General features: G+C 45.1%; 1 protein-coding gene across 2 annotated transcripts in view; it reads left to right on the top strand.

The window, feature by feature from the left end:
* Positions 1 to 22,975, top strand: part of HAUS6 (HAUS augmin like complex subunit 6) — a 64,328-nt gene that overhangs the window by 2,845 nt on the left and 38,508 nt on the right. For both annotated transcript variants that reach the window (XM_056519842.1, XM_056519834.1), the window contains exons 3-8: positions 4,764 to 4,842; positions 4,932 to 5,064; positions 5,151 to 5,298; positions 8,213 to 8,275; positions 8,396 to 8,450; positions 13,081 to 13,254. In XM_056519842.1, the coding sequence (XP_056375817.1) occupies positions 4,764 to 4,842; positions 4,932 to 5,064; positions 5,151 to 5,298; positions 8,213 to 8,275; positions 8,396 to 8,450; positions 13,081 to 13,254 (652 nt within the window). The remainder of the gene's footprint in view (positions 1 to 4,763; positions 4,843 to 4,931; positions 5,065 to 5,150; positions 5,299 to 8,212; positions 8,276 to 8,395; positions 8,451 to 13,080; positions 13,255 to 22,975) is intronic.

The raw sequence follows: 22,975 nt of genomic DNA, 5'->3' as shown, positions 1-22,975 counted from the left end.
TTCATAAGCATTAATGTTATTTTGTTCCAGGAATGTATCTAATCCTGTTTTAAAGCTGTTAATTGTTCCTGCTGTGACCAGTTCCTGAGGTAGACCGTTCCATAAATTCACAGTCCTCATGGTAAAGAAGGCGTGTCGCCTCTTGAGACTAAACTTTTTCTTCTCCAGACGGAGGGAGTGCCCCCTCGTCCTTTGGGGGGGGGGGGGGGGGGGGGTTTAACCTGGAACAGTTTTTCTCCATATTTTTTGTATGGGCCATTAAAATACTTATATACGTTTATCATATCCCCCCTTAAACGTCTCTTCTGAAGACTAAACAATTGTAACTCCTTTAATCGCTCCTCATAGCTAAGATGATCCATGCCCCATATTAGTTTAGTCGCGCGTCTCTGCACCCTTTCCAACTCCGCAGTGTCCCTTTTATGGACAGGTGCCCAAAACTGAACAGCATATTCCAGGTGAGGCCGTACCAATGCTTTATAAAGGGGGAGTATTATGTCCCTGTCCCTTGAGTCCATGCCTCTTTTGATACATGACAATATCCTGCTGGCTTTGGAAGCAGCAGCCTGACATTGCATGCTATTCTGTAGTCTGTGATCTACAAGTACACCCAGATCCTTCTCTACCAGTGACTCTGCCAGTTTAATCCCCCCTAAGACATACGACGCATGCAGGTTATTAGTACCCAGATGCATAACTTTACATTTATCCACATTGAACCTCATTTGCCAAGTGGATGCCCAGACACTTAGTCTATCCAAGTCATCTTGTAACTTATGCACATCCTCTATAGACTGTACCGTGCTACAAAGCTTGGTGTCATCTGCAAAGATAGAAACAGAGCTGTTAATACCATCCTCTATATCATTGATAAATAAATTAAACAACAGCGGGCCCAGTACTGAACCTTGGGGTACACCACTAATTACCGGGGACCAATCAGAGTACGAATCATTGACCACCACTCTCTGGGTACGATCCATGAGCCAGTGTTCAATCCAGTTACAAACTAAAATTTCCAAACCCAAAGACCTTAACTTACCTGTCAGACGTCTATGAGGGACAGTATCAAACGCTTTAGCAAAATCCAGAAACACTATATCCACAGCCATTCCTCTGTCAAGGCTTCTACTCACCTCTTCATAAAAGCAAATTAGATTGGTTTGACAACTTCTATCCTTAGTAAACCCATGCTGGCTATCACTTATAATACAATTATCCCCTATGTATTCCTGTATGTAATCCCTTATAAGTACTTCAAACAATTTACCCACAATGCACGTTAGACTTACCGGGCTATAATTGCCTGGGGAAGACCTAGAGCCCTTTTTGAAGATTGGCACCACATTCGCCTTGCGCCAGTCCCTTGGCACAATACCAGACACCAGAGAATCTCTAAATATCATGAACAGGGGTACAGATATTACTGAACTTACCTCTCTAAGAACTCTTGGGTGTAGTCCATCCGGCCCTGGAGATTTGCTTACATTTACTTTACTTAACTTACCTTGTACCATCTCTACATTAAGCCAGTTCAGTACATTACATGATGTGTTACCAGCACTGACCTGGCCAATGTCAGCTCCTTTTTCCATATACTATATGTCTACTTTATATGTGCATCATAAAGTTGACATGCTTTTTTTACTTTTGGAAGATATCAGAGGGCTTCAAAGTTCAGCAGCAATTTTTCACACAATTTTCAAAATTGGAATTTTTCAGGGACCAGTTCAGTTTTAAGTGGATTTGAAGTGCTTTCATATTAGAAATACCCATAAATGACCCAATTATAAAAACTGCACCCCCCAAAGAATTCAAAAGGACATTCAGAAAGTTTAACCCTTTAGGTGTTTCACAGGAATAGCAGCAAAGTAAAGGAGAAAATTAAAAATCTTCACTTCTCACTCGCATTATCCTGTAAATACAGTTTTTGAATGTTGGGTTAATAGGAGAAAAAGCCCCCCAAAATTTATAACCCAATTTCTCTCAAGTAAGGAAATGCCTCATGTGTATGTGAAGTGCTCTGTATGTGCACTAGAGGGCTCAGACGGGAAGGGGCAACAATGGGATTTTGGAGAGTGAGTTTTTATGAAATGGTTTTTGAGGGGTGGACATAGGTATGAGTAGTGTTTTACCCTTTTATTATTCCTGCTAGGAGTTTGCACTGCGGTGGAAAATTTGCCGCAGCTCAAACTTGAAGCAGGAAACTCAATGTAAACTTGCTCGTGTGAATGTACCCTGTACATTCACATTGGGGGGGCTGTTGCAAAACTACAACTCCCAGCATGCACTGACAGACCGAACATGCTGGGAGTTGTACTTTTGCAACAGCTGGAGGCACACTGGTTGGAAAACCTTCAGTTAGGTTCTGTTACCTAACTCTGTATTTTCCAGTGTGCCTCCAGCTGTTGCAAAAGTACAACTCCCAGCATGTACTAATTGCCGAAGGGCATGCTGGGAGATGTAGTTGTGCCACAGCTGGAGGTACGCAACTACAACTCCCAGCATGCTGAGACAGCTGATTGCTGTTTGGGCATGCAGGGATTTGCAGTTTTGCAAGATCTGAAGGGTCACCGTTTAGAAACCACTGCACAATGATCTCAGAACTGCAGCCCTCCAGATGCTGGGAGTTGTAGTTTTGCAACATCTGGAGGGCTACAGTTTAGAGACCACTGTATAGTGGTCTCAAACTGTAGCCCTCCAGATGTTGCTTGGCAACTCACCGGCTTCCGTAGTCTGCACGTCACCGCCACCTGTTATCGCCGCCCGCTGCCGCCGCTGATGGTGAGTGACCGCGGGCAGTCATTTCTGTTTAGCACCAGCACGTCTCCAAAGGTAAGGGCTAGAGCGGCCAGGAGACTGCTGAATTGAACAGTAAGGGCCTGCCCTGTACAGGAGATTGCAGGGAATAGGTTGAGGGACAATTTATTTGCCGGACAAACCCTTAAGGACGCAGCCCATTTTGGCCTTGAGTACTCTTACGTCTTTGTTTTGTGTTTTCATAATATATATATATATATATATATATATATATATATATATATATATATATATATATATATATATATATATATATATATATATATATATATATATATATATATATATATATATATATTTTTTTTTTTTTTTTTTCCTCGCCTTCTAAGAGCCATATCTTTCATATTTCCATCCACAGACCCATATGGGACATGTTTTTTGCACAATTAATTGTACTTTGTAATGAAACCTTTCATTTTACCATAAAATTTATAGAGCAACCAAAAATATTTATGGTGGGAAATTGAAAAGAAAACTGCAATCTTGCAAGTTTTGAGGGGGTTTTGTTTTTACACAGTGCACTTTATGGTAAAACTGACATGTTATCTTCAATACAATTAAAATGATGCCCATATTTGCAAGCTTTTCTATTGTACTACTCAAACTTTAACAAATCTGTTCAAAATTGCCCCTATAACAAATTTTTTTCGTATATGGACTATATGATGGCTAATTTTTTGCCCTGTGATGTGTAGATTTCATTGGTACCACTTTTGCATATGTGACTTAGATTACCGTTTTATTTTTTTGTCTGTGATGTGTTTATGACCAAAAATCAGCAATTTTGGAGTATTTTTTGTGTTTATGCCATTCACAGTAATATTATTTTTTTTGGACATTTCCACATGTGGCCATGTATGTTGATTTGATTTTTGTAAAATGGGGAGAAAAGGAGTTATTTATTTATTTTTTTCTCTCCCTTTTGTTTCCCTTTTTCTATCGATAACAAGTTACGGTAAAATACCCCTTTAGCTACCTTTAGTTAACCACCTGCACTGCTTTGGTTACACTTGATTGGAAACATTTTAGAATATTTTTTCTTTAAAACTGGACTTAAAGTATGGTCCCATAGAATTCTGTAAATGCCATTTTACAGACCTGCCATGTGTGTGCAACTGTTTGTTCAAAAAAATTAGTTACAGCCTATAATCTAATCTTATGTACAGTTTGATTCCTAGAATTGTCTATTATTAAAGGGATATTCCTGCTCAGTGTTTGGAACAAACTGTTCCAGACGCTGGGGCTGGCGCCGAGAGCTCATGACATCATAGCCCCACCCCCTCCCATAGACTTGCATTGAGGGGGTGGGGTGTGATGTCATGAGGGGGCTGGGCTATGACTTCATGAGCTGCCGGCTCCAGTGTTCGGAACAGTTTGTTCCAAACGCTGAGCAGCGGAGTACCCCTTTAATGATATTATTTATTTGGTGAGTAGCCCATGACTGTTAGGGCAGCACATTATTTATATTGTGATCTATTAGTAAATTTTAAGCCAGTAAATCTTAGTGTACCTAAACTTTTAAATAACCTCTGACTTATCAGTGGCTGAGACCCCCACCAATGTAAAGAATGAAGGAACAGCAGTTCTACCCTAAGGCGCTGTTCACACAGGCAGACGTGTGCAAAATGTCTGCACGGACATTCCACTGTAGCAGATTCCCATTGATTTTAATGGGATTCTGCTGCACTGTTCACATGGCAGAATTTCTTTGCCAGAAGTTTCTGCCGTGGAAAGAGTCCGCAGGAAGAGTAGAAAAGTCTGAGATGGCATTTCCGAGTGATCCTAGCACCTGTCGGATTTTTATAATGTGCATAATGGGTGGGGGTGGGGGGGTATTATAATTATTTTACAGCCCTATCTGCCTACTGCCTAATTTTTAAATAGATTAGGCAACCCCTTTTATCTGCTGGTATTTTTAAGAAGTTTTCTAATCTCTTTAATAGGTATTGCTGGCCTCCACTAGACAAGAAAAAAGATGCTGATTTTAGGAAAGCATCGTGTGAATGGCTGAAGAAGATTTCAGTAGGTTTCACAGCAGTGATCTGACTATTCCACTCCACTGGTTTGTCAAAGCATTTATTGTTAAATACTTATTTTTTCTTTCAACATAGGAAGAAGTCGGTAATAGTTTTCCTCAAGTTGTGGCGTCAATATTTCTGTCCCCTGGTGGTCCTAAGTTTGTCCAACTCCTCTACCACTTTGCAAAATATGTTATGCTACAACTTGTCAAAAAAGATGTTAACAGTGAGTAAAGATCTGCTGCTTGCTACTGTGCCTTATCTTTGCAGTTATTTTATTGGTTTTTTAAATATTTTTTTATTTTTGTATAGATGAACACATGTTTATTCCAGATGCTCTGCATTGTAGAATTCAGGACTCCCAGAAGTCTCTGGCTCGGAATAAAGGGGCTCGACATAGATACCTGCAAACATTGCAGAGGGAAAACATTGTGATTAAGGAGTATCAGAAGAAAGCACAGTTAGTATTTTTTTCTTTTTAAAGAATGTAGAGTATATCTTTTGTCTACACTTTATTTTAAACAAAGGTCTATTATTGTTTGGTGTTCAGGCATGGATTGGTGGCCTCAAAGGAGATTATCTATCCTTGGCAAAAATGTAAGAGCCAAATGAAATAAAATAACATGAAAACCTTTTAGGTCATGTTTACACGTCTGGAATTTCCATGTGGAATTCTGATGGAGATTTTGGAGCAGCAGAGTCCCATTGTATTCAGTGGGATTCTGTTCCACTGTCCACTTGGCAGAATTTCTGCACCAGATGTTTTCCATGTCTGCAGAATGAATTAACCTGTTCATTCTTTCTGCGGACTCCGCATAGATTGCATAGCAGTCTATGACTTTGCATCCCCGTGCGGTCTTGGCACCAGTATATTATGCACGTAGTCTCCGAAATGTCCACACAAAGACTTTCCAAACCTAGCCTTAGGGTACTTTCAGACCGGCGGATCCACAGCGTATTTTATGCTGCGGATCCGCTGCTGAAGGACCCCTACAGGGTGCCTTTAGATGTGCCTGCCCAGAGCAGCAATACGCCGCTACGAGCAGACACACTGCTGCGATGTGAGAGTTGCCGCACATGCGCGGTGTACTCGCACACATCGTGGTTGCTCCCCCTGCTCCCTGAGCTAGGCGAAGAGCAGTCGCAATGTGCGAGTATACTGCGCATGCACGCAGCGACTCGCACATCGCAGTGTGTCTGCCAAGCAGGCACCTGTAAGGGCTGCATACAGCGGTCCTTCAGCGGCGGATCCGCTCGTGTGAACATACCCTTAATCTCTGATGCCAAGCAATGATTGTTTTCTGGATTGATGTAATTATCTACTTTTGCCTTTCTCGCTTGTGTTCAGTATTTGCTGAGACCAGATAGGGATTTCTTTGTAAGGCCCCTTTCACACTACAGATATCATCCTGTAAAATAAATTAACTTTTGATCCGGCAAAAAAAATTGTGAAAGACCGGATGTTAAAATTTAACATTGAAGTCTATGGGAAACGGATGTTCAAAGAAAAACATTGGTTATTGTCAGGTTTAGCATCGGTTTTTCCAGTACAGCTCTACTAAAAAGGGGTTAAAAACCTGTTTTAAAAAAATGTAACTGGTAATAACGGAGAGCAAAATGGTGAGATCCAGGCATGAGCAGTCAAGCGGCAGAATCATCGATCACTTGTTTCCTATGAGAAACCAGTGATCGATGTAAAAGATCAGTGTGTGCAGTGTTATAGGTCCCTATGGGAGCTATAACACTGCAAAAAAAAAGTGAATAAATATCATTTAACCCCTTCCCTATTAAAAGTTTGAATCGCCCCCCCCCTTTTCCCATAAAAAGTGTAAATATAAATAAACAGATTGTATCGCTGCGTGCGGAAATGTGCAAATTATAAAAATATATAGTTAATTAAACCCCACGGTCAATGACGTACGCGCCAAAAATTCACTTATTATATAATGAAAAAATGAATAATAAGTCCTATCAATACAAAAATGGTACCGCTAAAAACTTCAGATCACGGCGCAAAAAATGAGCCCTCATACCGCCCCATACGCGCAAAAATAAAAAAGTTATAGGGGTCAGAAGATGACAATTTTAAAATATTAATTTTCCTGCATGTAGTTATGATTTTTTTCCATTAGTACGACAAAATCAAACCTGTAAAAGTAGGGTATCATTTTAATCGTATGGACCTACAGAATAAAGATAAGGTGTCATTTTTACCAAAAAATGTACTACGTAGAAACCGAAGCCCCCAGAAGTTACAAAACGTAATTGTCTCACAATGTGTTTTTTTTTTTTTTTTTTTTTTCGTTTCGCCGTGGATTTTTTGGGCAAAACGACTAACGTCATTACAAAGTAAAATTGGTGGTGCAAAAAATAAGCCATAATATGGATTTTTAGGTGCAAAATTGAGTTATGATTTTTTTAAAGGCAAGGAGGAAAAAACGAAAATGCAAAAACGGAAAAACCCTCGGTCCTTAAAGCGTTAAAACCTGCAGTCTATGTCAATAGGTATATCTCTCCAGTAGTACTCTCATACCACCAAGTGGAGCTATGACCCTTTCGCCGTCTTCACAGCTTTGTTCAGGGTGACGAGGCTAGCCTCCTTACCCAATGACAAAGTTGCGGAGATGGCAAAACGTTGGGGAGGACGTGCCCAATTTTAATGTCTGCCTATGGGGAAATAGATATCATATCTAATTGCAAGCACACAGTAGTAATACTACCTAGCAGTAAAGGGTCATGATATATCACTACTGGAGAGAGATTACCATAGGTATAGACTGAAGGTTTTAATGATTTTGTTTGTAGGGGGAAGTAATTCCCCTCTCTTTAAGATAACACTAAAGAGAACTTTTTTTTCTTTTTTTTGTGGGGGGAGGTGCTTTTCCCGCAGGCAGGAACCCCCATGGGGATTGGTAGGAGTCTGAATACCCAGGCTCTGACTGTTAAAAAACCTCCTGACATATCAAATGTTTTGGTAAATGACTAACTCTTTCAGATGTTAGACTCTATGGGTAGGAATTAATGGTATGTAATGATGGGTGAAGTTTGCCCAGCGGTTACTGAAGGGGTGATATAACTGTTGCTACTGGCTGTATTTTCAGTGTACACAGACTAGATAGGATAAACAATCTTTAACATATTGTGAAACTGTTTGTGCTGACCTGTAAGATTATGGTCAAAATTGGTGTATTTTGCGGCATATTTTCCTACCTGTTTAAGGCGGTGAGTAGCAAAATACGCAGCTGATTTTGTTACCCACTGAATTCCATGGGTAGTAAAATACGTAGCAGCAAAAAACTGCATGTGTGACCCTACCCTAAGACTGAATAAATAAATAAAAATATATTCTAACCTTTTTTTTTCTGTTTTCCAAGGGTGCTTGTGAAACAGATTAGGGACTTACGCTCTGAATTTGCATCATTGCAGACCCAACATAGGTATGCTGACTTTTTGGTGAATTATTTAGGTGTCTGAGGTTAGCGGTTACCAGGTTATATTTTTAAACTAGGTATTTTTCTAATTTTTCTTTAAAAGGAAATATAACATTTCTATTTCAGAGCAACACAAGCTGTACAGTCTGAGAATTCTAGAAGAGATGGCAAAATAGAAGAGGTAAGCGGATTTAGAAATTTTTCACATTAATACATCTTAAACATAGGAGTAAAGTATTTAAAGTAGTACCACTTACCATTAAATGTCAAAAAAATGTATTCACATAAATCTGTACATTAGGAGCTCCATAAACAAGATTAATAAAAATATCTAATAACTAAGAGGATAATATACTGTATCGGATAACTTTACTGTGGCAAGATAAAGGACACTGCTTTCTGTGTATTTTGATGATAGTTTGTTTTATGGAGAATTTTTAGGTAGTATTTTAACCCCTTAAGGACCAAGCCCATTTTCACCTTAAGGACCAGAGCGTTTTTTGCACATCTGACCACTGTCGTCACTTTAAGCATTAATAACTCTGGGATGCTTTTACTCATGAATTTGATTCCGAGATTGTTTTTTCGTGACATATTCTACTTTAACATAGTGGTAAAATTTTGTCGATACTTGAATCCTTTCTTGGTGAAAAATTCCAAAATTTCATGAAAAATTAGAAAATCTTGCAATTTTCGAACTTTGAAGCTCTCTGCTTGTAAGGAAAATAGGCATTCCAAATGATATTTTGATTCACATATACAATATGTCTACTTTATGTTTGCATCATAAAGTTGACATGTTTTTACTTTTGGAAGACATCAGAGGGCTTCAAAGTATAGCAGCAGTTTTCCAATTTTTCACAAAATTTTCTAAATCGGAATTTGTCAGGGACCAGTTCAGATTTGAAGGGCCTTCCTATTAGAAATACCCCAGAAATTACCCCATTATAAAAACTGCACCCTTCAACGTAGTCAAAATGACAATCAGTAAGTGTGTTAACCCTTTAGGTATTTCACAGTAATAGCAGCAAAGTGAAGGAGAAAATTCAAAATCTGCATATTTTTACACTCGTATGTTCTTTTAGACCCAGTTTTTGAAACTTTACAAGGGGTAAAAGTAGAGAAATCTCCCCCCCCCAAATGTGTAACTCAATTTCTCTTGAGTAAGGAAATACCTCATGTGTATGTCAAGTGTTCGGCGGGCGCAGTAGAGGGCTCAGAAGGGAAGGAGCGACTATGGGATTTTGGAGAGTGAATTTTTCTGAAATGATTTTTTGGGGGCATGTCACATTTAGGAAGCCCCTATGGTGCCACAACAGCAAAAAAAAAAACTCACATGGCATACTATTTTGGAAACTACACCCCTCAAGGAACGTAACAAGGGGTCCAGTGAGCCTTAACACCCCACAGGTGTTTGACGACTTTTCATTAGTCGGATGTGTAAATGAGAAATTTTTTTCACTGAAATGCAGTTTTTTTCCCAAACTTACCATTTTTACAAGAGGTAATAGGAGACCATGCCCCCCCAAAATTTGTAACCCCGTTTCTTCTGTGTATGGAAATACCCCATATGTGGATGTAAAGTGCTCTGTGGGCAAACTACAATTCTCAGAAGAGATGGAGCGCCATTGGGATTTTGGAGAGAGAATTTGTTTGGAATGAAGGTCGGGGGTCATGTGCTTAACAAAGCCCCCCCCCCCCCCCCACACATGTGACCCTATTTCGGAAACTACACCCTTCAAGGAATGTAATAAGGGGTGCAGTGAGCATTTACACCCCACTGGCCTTTGACAGATCTTTGGAACAGTGGGCTGTGCAAATGAAAAATTAGATTTTTCATTTTCACGGACCACTGTTCAAAAGATCTCAGACACCTGTGGGGCGTAAATGCTCACTGTACCCCTTATTACATTACGTGAGGGGTGTAGTTTTCAAAATGGGGTCATGTTTTTTGTATTTTTTTTTTTTGTTTGTCAGAACCGCTGTAACGATTAGCCACCCCTGTGCAAATCACCTCAAATGTACATGGCGCTCTCACTCCTGAGCCTTGTTGTGCGCCCGCAGAGCATTTTATGTCCACATATGGGATATTTCCTTACTCAGGAAAAATTGTGTTACAAATTTTGGGGGTCTTTTTTTTCCTTTTACCTCTTGTGAAAATGAAAAGTATGGGGCAACCCCAGCATGTTAGTATAAAAAATGTAAAAACATTTTTACAATGACAGCTGGTATAGACCCCAACTTCACCTTTTCAGGGGTAAAAGGAGAAAAAGCCCCCCAAAATTTGTTAGGCAATTTCTACTGTTTCCTTGAAATACGACAGGGCTCCGAACTGAGAGTGCGATGCGCATTTGAGGACTAAATAAGGGATTTGCATGAGGACGGAACCGGATGCAAGAATTACACTTACCTTCGATACCAAAAATACCCTATGGCAGGGTTTCCCAAACAGGATGCCTCCAGCTGTTGCAAAACTTCCAGCATGCCAGGAAAGTCAATCGCTGTCCGGCAATACTGCGAGTTGTCTTGCAACAGCTGGATTCTCCGTTTTGGAAACAGTGTCAAACGAGAATTTTTTTTTTTTTTATTCTTATTTGTGGGGGGGGGGGGGGGGTGAAGGGGGGCTGTGTAGGGGTATGTGTATATGTAGTGTTTTATTTTTTTTATTTTGTGTAATGTTGTATAGTGTAGTGTTTTTAGGGTACACTCACACGACCGGGGTCTACAGCTAGCTTTCCGCTGAGTTTGAGCTGCGGTGGAAAACTTGCTGCATCTCAAACTTGTACCATGAAGTTCGCTGTAGACTCCCGCCCGTGTGAATGTACCCTGTACATTCACATGGGGGAGGGGGGGGGGGGGGGGTGTGTCAAACCTCCAGCTGTTGCAAAACTACCACAACCAGCATGCCCTTTGGCTGTCCGTGCATGCTGGGGGTTGAAGTTATGCAACAGTTGAAGGCACACTGGTTGCAAAACACAGTTTGTTACTTAACTCAGTGTTTTGCAACCAGTGTGCCTCCAGCTGTTGCTCCCTGCATGTGCAGTCTATCAGTGCATGCTGGGAGTTGTAGTTTGAAACAGCTGGAGACACACTGGTTGCGAAACACTGTTGGGTAACAAACTTTGCAACCAGTGATCCTTCAGCCGTTGCAAAAACTACAACTCTCAGCATGCAGTGACAACTGAGGGCATGCTGGGACTTGTAGTTATGCAACAGCTGGAGGCATACTACTAACACTCCCAGCATGCCCTCTGGCTGTCCGTGCAAGCTGGGGGTTGTAGTTATGCAACAGCTGGAGGCACACTGGTTGCTAAACACTGAGTTTGTTACTTAACTCAGTGTTTCCCAAAAAGGGTGCCTCCAGCTGTTGCAAAACTACAACTCCCAGCATGCCCAGACTGCCGAAAGACATGTTGGGAGTTAGTTTTGCAACATCTGGAGGGTCACAGTTTGGTGACCACTGTGCAGTGGTGTCCAAGCTGTAGCCCTCCAAATGTTGAAAAACTTCAACTCCAAGCATGCCCAGACTGTCCAGGCATGCTGGGAATTGTAGTGCTGCAAAATCTGAAGGGCCACATGTTACAGAACTACAACTCCCAGCATGCCTGGACTGTCTGGGCATGCTGGGAGTTGTAGTTTTGCAACATCTGTAAGAGCACAGTTTGGACACCACTGCACAGTGGTCTCCAAACTGTGGGCCTCCAGATGTTGCAAAACTACAACTCATATATAGCCAAAAACAGAGACCCACAATACTAATATTATTTCAAAAAGTATAACAATCTTTATTAGACAATAAAAAACAATTTTAAAAATTAGTAAAAGGCAGAGGATGACCTTACGCAGGAGACAACAAGTGCCAGTGGACCTGGTATGGGTAATGTAGGCATTCAGTCAAGAGCATACATAATATAAGGCTGGCGTAGCTGCATACTTATGATATCGTAACAATAGATATAATATCTAACATACATTGATGTAACATAGGGAGCAGCAATGCAATATAACAAACATAAATAGGAACCCAAGGTAGGTAATACCTAAAAAAGACTACCTGTCATATACCCAAAGGCCAGGAGCACCAACACCCCAACGCACGTTTCGCGTATGGGCTTAGTCAGGGGGCACGCTCCAATCATCCCTATTTTCCGGGCGATCGGGTCACCAGAGACTCGATCAGCCCGGAACCCCGCAAGTCCTTGTCATTAGTCAGTCACTAACCAGTCTGGTCCCCAGCTACATAGTATCATCGGTCAGCTGTCCAGGACAGCTGTGATAACGTTTCTATCACCATGCCAATGGACATGGTGATAGAAAATGTATTGGACGTGTATACACGTCCATTTGCGGGAAGGGGTTAAAACAATTTAAGATCAGACATGTCCAAAGCTTAGATCGGTCAGGGTCTTGGTGCAGAGACATTCTCTGATCCTTAGTTATGGCCAGGTGTAAAGATCATGGCAGCACACTTTACTCCCCAGCATGCTACTCAGTTTGACTAATTGCAGGAGATGGGCTCCACTGTAAGTCTATGAAACAAGACTTCTGGGGAGACGAGCACGCTTCACCTAGCTGTAACTAATTGGAGGGGTCTTAGCTCTGAGACCCTGACCAATCTAAACTTTTGACATATCTGTGCAATATTTTTAAAAGTTTATTTAAATGACAGTATGCCTTTTCAAAGGGGTTGTCCCACCATGGCAATGTCTTTTCTGGCCACCTCTGGCCTGTTTGCAGCAGGCAGAGGTGGTAAGAAAAGTCAAAAGTATTTGCTTAAATCCCATTGACTTTAATGCCTATTTTATTTTAAGGTCCGGTCTATGTGGTGCACCATTATGCACACACTGAAAGCTTTGGATAAAGAAATGGAGGTGGTCGATTCTGTTGTTGGGGGAGATGTGGATCAGTTCTCTCTGGATGGATCTAACGTTACCTTGAATATTCCTGGCGTACTGGTTACTAGAATTGAGAGTGAAATGTACACGGTAGGGATATATTTTTTCCTCACTAAAATAAGATAAAAATTATTTTTCGTTTTGATTCCATTGACTTAATTGCTATAGACAGCTTTTGAAAACTCTTTTTAATTCCTGCTCTGTACTTATTATGGTTTATTAACATTTTCTCCATAGGTCTTTATTGAACATTTCTTTTACAGCTCTTAAAGCTTGGTGTGATAGCTCTATTTAAATTTTTTTGTTCACACTTAGACATATGATTCTCCTGCAAACTCTTATGTGCTTTCCTCCCTATAAAAAAAACCCCAAATTAGACCAAAAGGGACTATAAAGGCCAAAGAACACAACTAATTACCTAACCTCAAGGCCGTAGCCTGGGGTGCAAAACACCTCTAAATAGTCCCCCCTAAAACATAACTTTTATTATATATCCAGTTAAAATAAGAAATGTAAACCCAGTGAAGTGAATATTAAAAATAGGATGTCAGGTAGGTTAGTGCTTATAAGATCTGAGCAACATTGCTCCACTGTCAAGGGCTCTGCAGCAGCCCTAAATGCCTAATCTGACACCCACTTAAAACACTAGATTGCTGCCTCTACATGTTTCGGCGTTTTCAAGAGGCAAACTGTGGCTACGGCCTTGGGGTTAGGTAATTAGTTCTTTCCTCCTTATGTACTTGTATGTCTCCCCTCTGTTCAAAATCTAAGCTGTTGTGTTACCCCTTTCCCTGCAACTGTCTTTAAGACTGCATTCACACCTCATTTTGTTTACATACGGGTGCCAAATATGGCTGGGGGAGGGGCAAACCAGGCGCTCCCGTACTCCAGCCGGATCAGCCCGTGATTCCATTTACTTTACTGAGCCGACCGGAGTCAAACGGTGACTCTGGTCGGCTCAGTTTTGACCTGTATGCGTTTTCCTGACCGGACCTGAAACCGTAGTATACTACTGTTTTAGGTCCGGTCCAAAACCGGATACGGGTCAAAACTGAGCCGACCGGAGTCACCGTTTGACTCCGGTCGGCTCAGTAAGGTAAATGGAGTCACGGGCTGATCCAGCTGGGGTACGGGAGCCCCTGGTTTGCCCCTCCCCCAGCCGGATCCAGCACCCGTATGTAAACAAAACGAGGTGTGAATGCAGCCTAACGCGAAGATCAGGAAGTCCCTTTGCCAAATTTCTATTTAAAGTTGCAACGATGTTGGAAACATGTAATGAAAGCTAGAAAGTTGCTTCATTTTGCATTCAAGAAACAAATGAACGAATACATTTAATGCAAAGATCAGCCTTAGTCTTTAACCTGAGATCACTGGAGCATAACCGCACTTATCAAGGTTCATTTCGACTCCTGTTCTTCCTAGAACTGGAACCTCCACTTTTTACATTAGTTACAGTTCAGTGCTTAATGTAACCTTTGCATTTTCTCCTTTCTTCTTTGCTCAAGTAGCACCTTGCAAACAGTGCATTAGTATGCCTTGCTCCTCCTCACGTGTCATCCATAGTAGTGTGCTGTAAATCAACCTCCTGCATAGTGGCAGCCTGTTCAATTGCAGTTTATAGCAAAGCGGAGAGTAGACTGTCCTGTGATTGCTCAGACAAGTGAAAGGAAGCCCTGTATCTGAACTATTGGCAAACAGTTCAGCTCTGGGACTGCCCTCTAAAATGGAAAGAATGAGAAATTGCTGCACACAATGTAGGAGGCTCAGGTGCTCAATAACAGCAGTGAGAGCTCAAAATTCACCTAGTCACCTCGAGGGTTAACCTGTTGGCGACCACGGGCGTATGGGTGCACCCAGGTACTTAAAGGGTAGCTCCCACCATTATATATATTTTCTGTCCCTGCCTATTGCACATCTATCCCTAACCACCTCCCTGCTTAAATTTTTTTTTTTTTTTTTTTTTACTATATTAAAAATAACTTTGTCTGCCTGGTAGTCTGCTCACTACCAGGCAGACTTCACCAGCAGGCACAAAGTCACTGATGCCTGCTGGGGCCGTCTATTGGCGCTACCCCGTTCCCTCTGTCACACCACTACCCTGTTCCCTTCGTCACACCGCCCCCCCCCCCCGTTCTCAAACCAGGAACCCTGCTCTCCTCCAACCCCTGTTATAACCACCAACTCCCCTAAATTATCATAAATATACTTACTGATGCTGCAGAGTCAGGCAGCGGGCGTTCAGGGGCAGCGATGACATGTGCGGGAGGAGTGTCCTCCCAGCCAGTGGCAGGGGAGCCAATGCGCTCGCTCCCGCCTGTCTGACAGGCAGGGAGTGAACGCAGTGTAAATTAATTTGCGGCCGGGCAATCGGTCCTAATTCAGACGTGACTTGCTGCAGCCGGCCACTAGGAGGGAGACCCCTAGTGGCCGGTTTTCAAACCTAAAATTCACCCTGATAATGAAAAAATAATGAAAATATATTAGATATGTTGTTGTACATAAGTACTACAACATATCAAAAAATAAAGTTGGTGACTGTGCCCATTTAAGGACCAAGGGCATAACTGTACGCCCATGGGAATTTCGATCCCCGCCACTAGCCGGACGGGGATCGGAACAGGATGCCTGCTGAAATCATTCAGCAGGCATCCCTTGCAAATGCCTGGGGGGGGTCCTGACCCCCATGTCGACGATTTGCGGCGATTCTAGGCTGATCGGGTCTCTGACCCGATAGCCCGGCATATAGGGGTGATCGGAGCGGTCAGACAGCTCAGACCATCCTGAAGGGGTGCCACCTCCTCCTATCCCCTGCGATTAGCCGGTCAGGACTGACCGGCGAATCACAGGGCGGGGGTGAAAGTTAATTTCTCTATTGGCTTCATTGGGGGACACAGACCTTGGGTGTATGCTGCTGTCTCTAAGGAGGTGTGACACTATGGTAATAAAAAGTCAGCTCCTCCCAGCAGGATATACCCGCCTTCAGGACCTGAGCTAATCAATTTAAGCTTAGTGTCTGAAGGAGGTGGACATGGTCTGGATTTTCAGATTTTTTTATTTTCCTAGTATAGGGACGTGTTAGTTTTTTTTAATTCCTTTTCTTTTCCGTTTTCAGGTGGGGGCTCAGGGACTCTTGTTCCCTGTTTTCCCCATTGCGAGTAAGGGGGCACCGACATTGCGTATATGCGCTGTTCACCCATACCTCGCCAACAGTCAGCGTCTGGGTGGTACCTCATGGGTCCGGGTCCCCCTTTTTCTCTGCTCGCCTCGCTCGCGCATAGCAGCCAGGCGTGATGCAGGGACAAAAGCTGACTGAAGACTCCATTAGGTAAGTTCTTCTGACTGAGGTAAGTACTCCTCCCCCCCCCCCCTTTTTTTTCTCCATAGGTACGGTTTCGCAACCTCTGGAGACCCCCTGTTTTGGCCCACCTTCATTTTATGGGGCATGATTATACAGGGGCTGCACGTTATGCTGGGGGAGCAGTGGCACCTGAGGGGGCATATCTTATAAGGCACCTTACTTTATGGGGCATATAGTATGGGGCACTTTATTATGTGGTGTGGTGTGTGTGTTGGTGCAACTACTACAGCGCCTTATTTGCGGCGCTGCTTCGGGCCGGGCGCTCTCAGCGCTGGCTTACCTTCGTTATGCTTACAGCGCCTTATCGCGGCTGACGGCCACAGCGCTGCTACGAGCCGGGCGCTTCAGCACCGGCTTACTTTCACTTTCGCCGGCAGCCTCTGCCGGCGTTTTGGCCACCCGCTCTATTCCCCTGAGCGCATATGCGGCTGATATGTGCGCTCGGGACAAGGAGCGGGGGCGCCATGACAGTTCTTCTTCGGCCATCTGTAGCTCCGCCCACTGGGCTGGCAGCTCTCAGAGGCGCGAAGCAGCGAACAATCAGCGCCGTGGGTGCGATTTTTCTATGTGAAGGGGTCTTACTGTGTGCCTTGCTTCAGGCACGCCCCTCCCTCCCTATTGGCTGGCCTGTTCAGTCTCTCTGGCTGCACGGAGAGAGTTCTCCTCACTGCAGCTGACAGGGGACACAGACCAGGGTGAGAAAGTTCCTGTCTTCTTTTTTCTCACATTATGTCCGTACCCAGAGCTGTTCCTCCCTCCAAACAGAAACCTGGGAATACAGTGACTTATTATATCTGTAAGCACTGTAATACCAAGATGTCTGGCTCTGCTGAGCCCTCTTGCCCTGCCTGCTCCACTGCTCCTCCAGACCCCCTGGTGCCCCTTCGGACCCAGTGGGTTCAGCCGCTCCTCCAGCCTGAGTTTCTTCCCTGACCCAGTATATGGCTGACTTGACCCAAGTCTCCCGTTCGGTGGCTGAGGCCTCCCCGAAAATGGTGTCCGCCTTGAAGGGGTCTTCCCTGCGTAGGACCTCGTCTGCCACGTACCCGGTCTGGGTCACCCCCCTCCAGGACTGCATCTACTCATACACATTCCCCTGGTGAACTGGTGAACGACGCTTCCAAGCTGGCATCTGACTCAGAGGACCGCTCAGTCTCAATTGCAATGGTGAACTCATTGGTGACAGCCATAAGAGACACCTTTCACTTGGAGGACCCAGGATCTTCGGATGTCAATCCAGGGGTATCCTTTCATCGTGCTAAGCCAGCACCTGAAAGGTTCAGCTCTCACACTGACTTTGACGACAATCCGCATGGAAACATCCAGTCAAGAGGTTCCCGGGAATCAAGTCAATTCAAGGACGTTATCCATTTGACAAGGACTTTGTCGCTAAGGTGGTTTCCCCTCCCTCAGTGGACCCACCAATCTCCTGGATCTCTAAGGCGACTACACTGCCTCTGGCAGATGCCGCTGCCTTCAGGGATCCCGCGGACAAGAAGGTAGAATCTTTAGCGAAGTTCGCTTCTGAAGCAGCTGGCTCTTCTCTTCTTCGCCTTGACGTGGGTGTCCAAGGCCCTGTCGGAGTGGTGCCAAAAGCTTCATCAGGATATCTCAGCGGGATCCCATCTCCCCCCCCCCCCCCCCCCCCCCCCAGAGGATCTATTTGCTCTGGCTCTCCAATGCGCTAAAGCTGGGGACTTTCTGTGCACAGCTTCCATGCAGTCAGGCGGTTGTTCTGCCTTTGCTGTGGGTCACCTAGCGGCTCTCCGCAGCTCTATGTGGTTTAAAGCTTGGAATGCAGATGCCGCTTCCAAAAGGTCTCTCACTGAGCTTCCCTTAATGGGTGTCCGTCTTTGGCAAACGCCTTGATGAGATTATTTCTGAGGCAACGGGAGGTAAGAGTTCCTTGTTACCTCAAAATAAGGCTCGCCCTACTTCCCAGAGGAAGTCCTTTTTCCTTTCGGACCTCTGGCCCCTGTAAAGGGTCCGGGCAGGCGCCCTTGTGCGGGACAAGAAGCCTCCCTCGTTCCACGCACGCCCTTCTTGGAAGTCCGACTCCAACCGGTCTGGCCGTTTTGCGCCCAAATCTGGCAACCGCAAACCCACTTCTGCATGAAGTGAGGCCCCCACCCGCGGTTTCTTTTCGGGTGGGAGGTCTTGTTTTTCCGAGACATCTGGACTTCGCACATTCAGGACTCTTGGGTCAGGGATGTGGTGTCCAACGGTTACCGGATTGAATTCGCCTCCCTTCCGAGGGATCGCTTTTTTCGATCCCGGGCCCCCCGGTCTCCTCATCTGGTGAAGCAATTTCGAGTGGCTCTCCAGTCTCTGCTTCTCCAGCGGAACGTTTTTCGGGGGTTCTATTCAAATCTTTGTGGTCCCCAAAAAGACAGTTCTGTGCGACCAATCCTAGACCTCAAGCGTCTCAACCGTCACCTTCTCATCTGCCACTTCAGAATGGAATCCCTCCGTTCGGTGGTGGCGTCCCTGGAACAAGGGGAGTTTCTTTCACCGGTGGACATCAAGGATGCCTACCTCAATGTGCCAATATTTCGGGCCATCATCGGTACCTCCGCTTTTGCGGTTCCGGAGGGGCACTTTTAATTCGTGGCCCTCCCCTTTGGTCTAACCATGGCTCCTCGGGTCTTTACAAAGATCCTTGCGCCAGTGATGGGCCTTTTACGGTCGAGGGGAATCTCGGTGATACCCTACCTGGACGACCTTCTCATCAAGGCTCCAACCAGAGCCCAGACTCTGGAGAATTTGGACGTCACTCTCCACACTCTGACTCGGGTGGATGGTCAACCGGGATAAGTCAGTTCTCTGTCCTACCCAGTCTCTAACCTTCCTGGGACTTCGATTCGACATGGCCTCTGCCCGAATTTGTCTTCCGCCGGACAAACGTCTGGCGCTCCAGTCGGCAGTCCGCTCCCTTCAGACCCAGGTATCAATCTCCATCCGCACTTGTATGGAGGTCCTGGGTCGGATGGTGGCAACTATGGAGGCCGTACCCTTTGCCCAGTTTCATTACCGCCCCCTTCAACTGGCGATTCTCTCTCGATGGAACAGGTCTCCCCTGTCCCTTGATCGTCAGATTGTTCTCCCTCGCAGGGTCCGTCAGTCTCTACTCTAGTGGCTCCACTCCCCCCTTCTTCTCCAAGGGCGGTCCTTTCTTCCCCTTCACTGGCAGGTTGTTACAACAGATGCCAGCCTGTCGGGCTGGGGCGGTGTGTTCAGGGATTGGACGGTTCAGGGACTCCCGATAAACATATTGGAATTACGGTCGATTCTTCTTTGTCTTCTTCATTGGGAGTCTCGTCTTCAGTCCCGTCCTGTCCGCGTTCAGTCGGACAACGCCACAGCTGTGGCGTACATAAATCGTCAGGGCGGCACTCGCAGCTTGGCAGCCATGGCTGAGGTGACCAAGATTCTCACCTGGGCGGAGAACAAAGTTCTGGCCATTTCAGAGATTCACATTCCGGGAGTGCTCAACTGGGAAGCGGACTTCCTCAGTCGGTCCTCTCCCGACCATGGCGAGTGGTCTCTTCATCCGGAGGTCTTCGCGCAGCTCTGGGGCATTCCGGACGTGGACCTCTTTGTGTCCCGGCACAATCGGAAGATTCTTCCGTTTGTGTCAAAGTCCCAGGACCCTCAGGCTCTGGCCGTGGACGCCCTAGTGATTCCTTGGCCGGGGTTCGACCTACCTTATCTGTTCCCTCCTCTTCTGCTCCTTCCCAGGGTGCTGAGGAAGCTCAAGGCAGAGGGCGTCTCCGCCATTCTGGTAGCTCCAGATTGGCCTCGAAGGTCGTGGTACGCCGATGTAGTCAGGCTCCTGGACGACGCTCCTCTGCGCCTTCCGCTCCGCCCGGACCTACTCTCTCAGGGTCCTCTTTGCCACCCCAATTTACAGTCGCTGCATTTGACGGCGTGGCGTCAAGACCGCGGTTTTGAGGGCCCGCCGGTTCTCTTCCCAAGTCATTCACACCATGCTTAAGGCTCGTAAGCCCTCCTCCGCAAGAATTTACCACCGTACTTGGCGGTCTTATTTTCGTTGGCGTGATGCTCAGGACTTCTCCCCAGTGACCTTCTCGGTTCCCCATCTTCTCTCTTTTTTTGCAGTCGTGGCTGGAACTGGGGTTGTCTCTGTTCCCTTAAAGGTCAGGTTTCGGCCCTTACTGTTCTTTTCCAGCGACCCCTGGCTTCTAATTCTCGTGTCCGGACCTTCCTGCAAGGAGTGGCGCATGCTGTTCCTCATCGGTCGCCTTCTCCCCCTTGGGACTTGAATTTGGTTCTGAGTGCACTCCAGGAGGCACCCTTTGAGCCCCTTAGAGAGGTGTCTCTCAGCCTCCTTTCTTGGAAAGTGGCGTTTCTTGTGGCTATCGCCTCCATCCGGAGGGTGTCTGAACTGGCAGCTCTTTCCTGCCGTTCTCAGTTTCTGGTGATCCACCAGGACAAGGTCGTCTTCAGGCCAGATCCTTCCTTTTTACCTAAGGTGGTCTTGGCCTTTCATCTCAATGAGGACATTGTCCTCCCGTCTTTTTGTCCGGCTCCTTCTCATCCTAAGGAGCGCTTACTACACAAGCTGGACGTAGTTCGGGCTTTTCGGTCTTATCTCTCCATCACTACTTCGTTTCGTCGGTGTGATTCCTTTTTCGTCCTTACGGAAGGTCGTCGCAAGGGGTAACCTGCTTCCAAGGTCACCATTTCTCGGTGGATTCGGTCCGCCTATCGCTGTAAGGGGAAGATTCCTCCTTTCAGGGTTGTGGCTCATTCCACTCGTTCCGTTGGGGCATCCTGGGCTCTCCAGAATAGAGCCTCGGCCTCACAGATTTGCAAGGTGGCTACCTGGTCGTCTTTGCACACTTTCTCAAGGTTTTACCGAGTTCATACTTTCGTATCGGCTGATGCTAGTCTGGGTCGTGAAGTGTTGCAGGCGTCAGTGGATCGGCCGTCTGCCTGAATACTTAAATGCCCACCCAAGGGACGGCTTTGGTACGTCCCACGGTCTGTGTCCCCCAATGGAGCCAATAGAGAAAAGGAGATTTTTTTAACACTTACCGTAAAATCTTTCTCGACGGATCCATTGGGGGACACATCTCCCGCCCTTTCTGTTTTTTTTTCCTTTGGTTCTCTGTCCGAGGGTGTGTTCAGTTATGTTTTTTCTTCTGGTCCTTGGACAGTTTTAGGTTTTTCTCCTGTTGCTCTGGAACTTAAACTGACTAGCTCAGAGCCTGAAGGTGGGTATATCCTGCTGGGAGGAGCTGACTTTTTTTTTTTTTTAAATTTTTTTTATTACCATAGTGTCACACCTCCTTAGAGACAGCAGCATACACCCACGGTCTGTGTCCCCCAATGGATCCTTCGAGAAAGAGATTTTACAGTAAGTGTTAAAAAAAAAATCTTTTTCCCCCTCACTGCCTGCCCCTGGTTTATAGCAAGTTTCCCGCTTCAAGTTTGAGATGCGGCAAATTTTCCGCTGCAGCGGGAAACTCACTGTAAACCCCCGCCCGTGTGAATGTACCCTAAAAACACTACACTAACCCAAAATAAAGAGTAAAACATTACACCCTTACACTGTCACCCCCCCCCACCCCCAAATAAAAATTAAAAATGTCTTGTGTCAGTTTTTCCAAAACGGAGCCTCCAGCTGTTGCAAAATAACTTCCAGTATTGCCGGACAGCCATTGACTATCCAGGCATGTTGGGAGTTTTGCAACAGCTGGAGGCACCCTGTTTGGGGAAACTGGCGTACAGTATTTTTGGTGGAGGAGGCAAGTGTAACGCTTACATCTGGGTACACCCCTATGAAAATCCCTAATTTAGGCCTCAAATGCGCATGGCACTCCCTCAGAGCCCGGTCTTATTTCAAGGCAACAGTTTAGGGCCACACATGAGTACTCTCCGTACACGGGAGAAATTGCGCTACAAGTTTTTGGTGGCCTTTTCTTCTTTTACCCCTTTTATGAAAAGGTAAAGTTGGGGTCTACACCAGCATGTTAGTGTAAAATTTTATTTTTTAAACTAACATGCTGGTGTTGCCCCATATTTTAAATTTCATAAGAGGTAAAAGGAAAAGACCTCAGGAGTGAGAGCACACTATGTACATTTGAGGCCTAAACTGGTGATTTGCACAGTGGTGGCTGTTGGTTACAGCAGTTCTGACCTAAACGCAAAAAATACCCACATGTGACCCCATTTTAGAAGCTACACCCCTCACAGAATGTAATAAGGGGTGCAGTAAGCATTTACACCCCACAGGTGATTGACAGGTTTTTGGAACAATTTTTGGAACAATTTTTTCATTTGCACAGCCCACGGTTACAAAGATCTGTCAAATGCGAGTGGGGTGTAAATACTCACTGCACCCCTTGTTACATTCCTTGAGGGGTTTAGTTTCCCAAATGTGCCATTTGGGGTGTTTTTTGCTGTTATGGCACCATAGGGGCTTCATAA

This window comes from Hyla sarda, chromosome 1 (genome assembly GCF_029499605.1).
Source record: "Hyla sarda isolate aHylSar1 chromosome 1, aHylSar1.hap1, whole genome shotgun sequence".
In the NCBI taxonomy this organism is placed as follows: Eukaryota; Metazoa; Chordata; class Amphibia; order Anura; family Hylidae; genus Hyla; species Hyla sarda.
The sequence above is the reverse complement of the archived record's forward strand: the minus strand, read 5'-3'. Positions and strand labels throughout refer to the sequence as shown.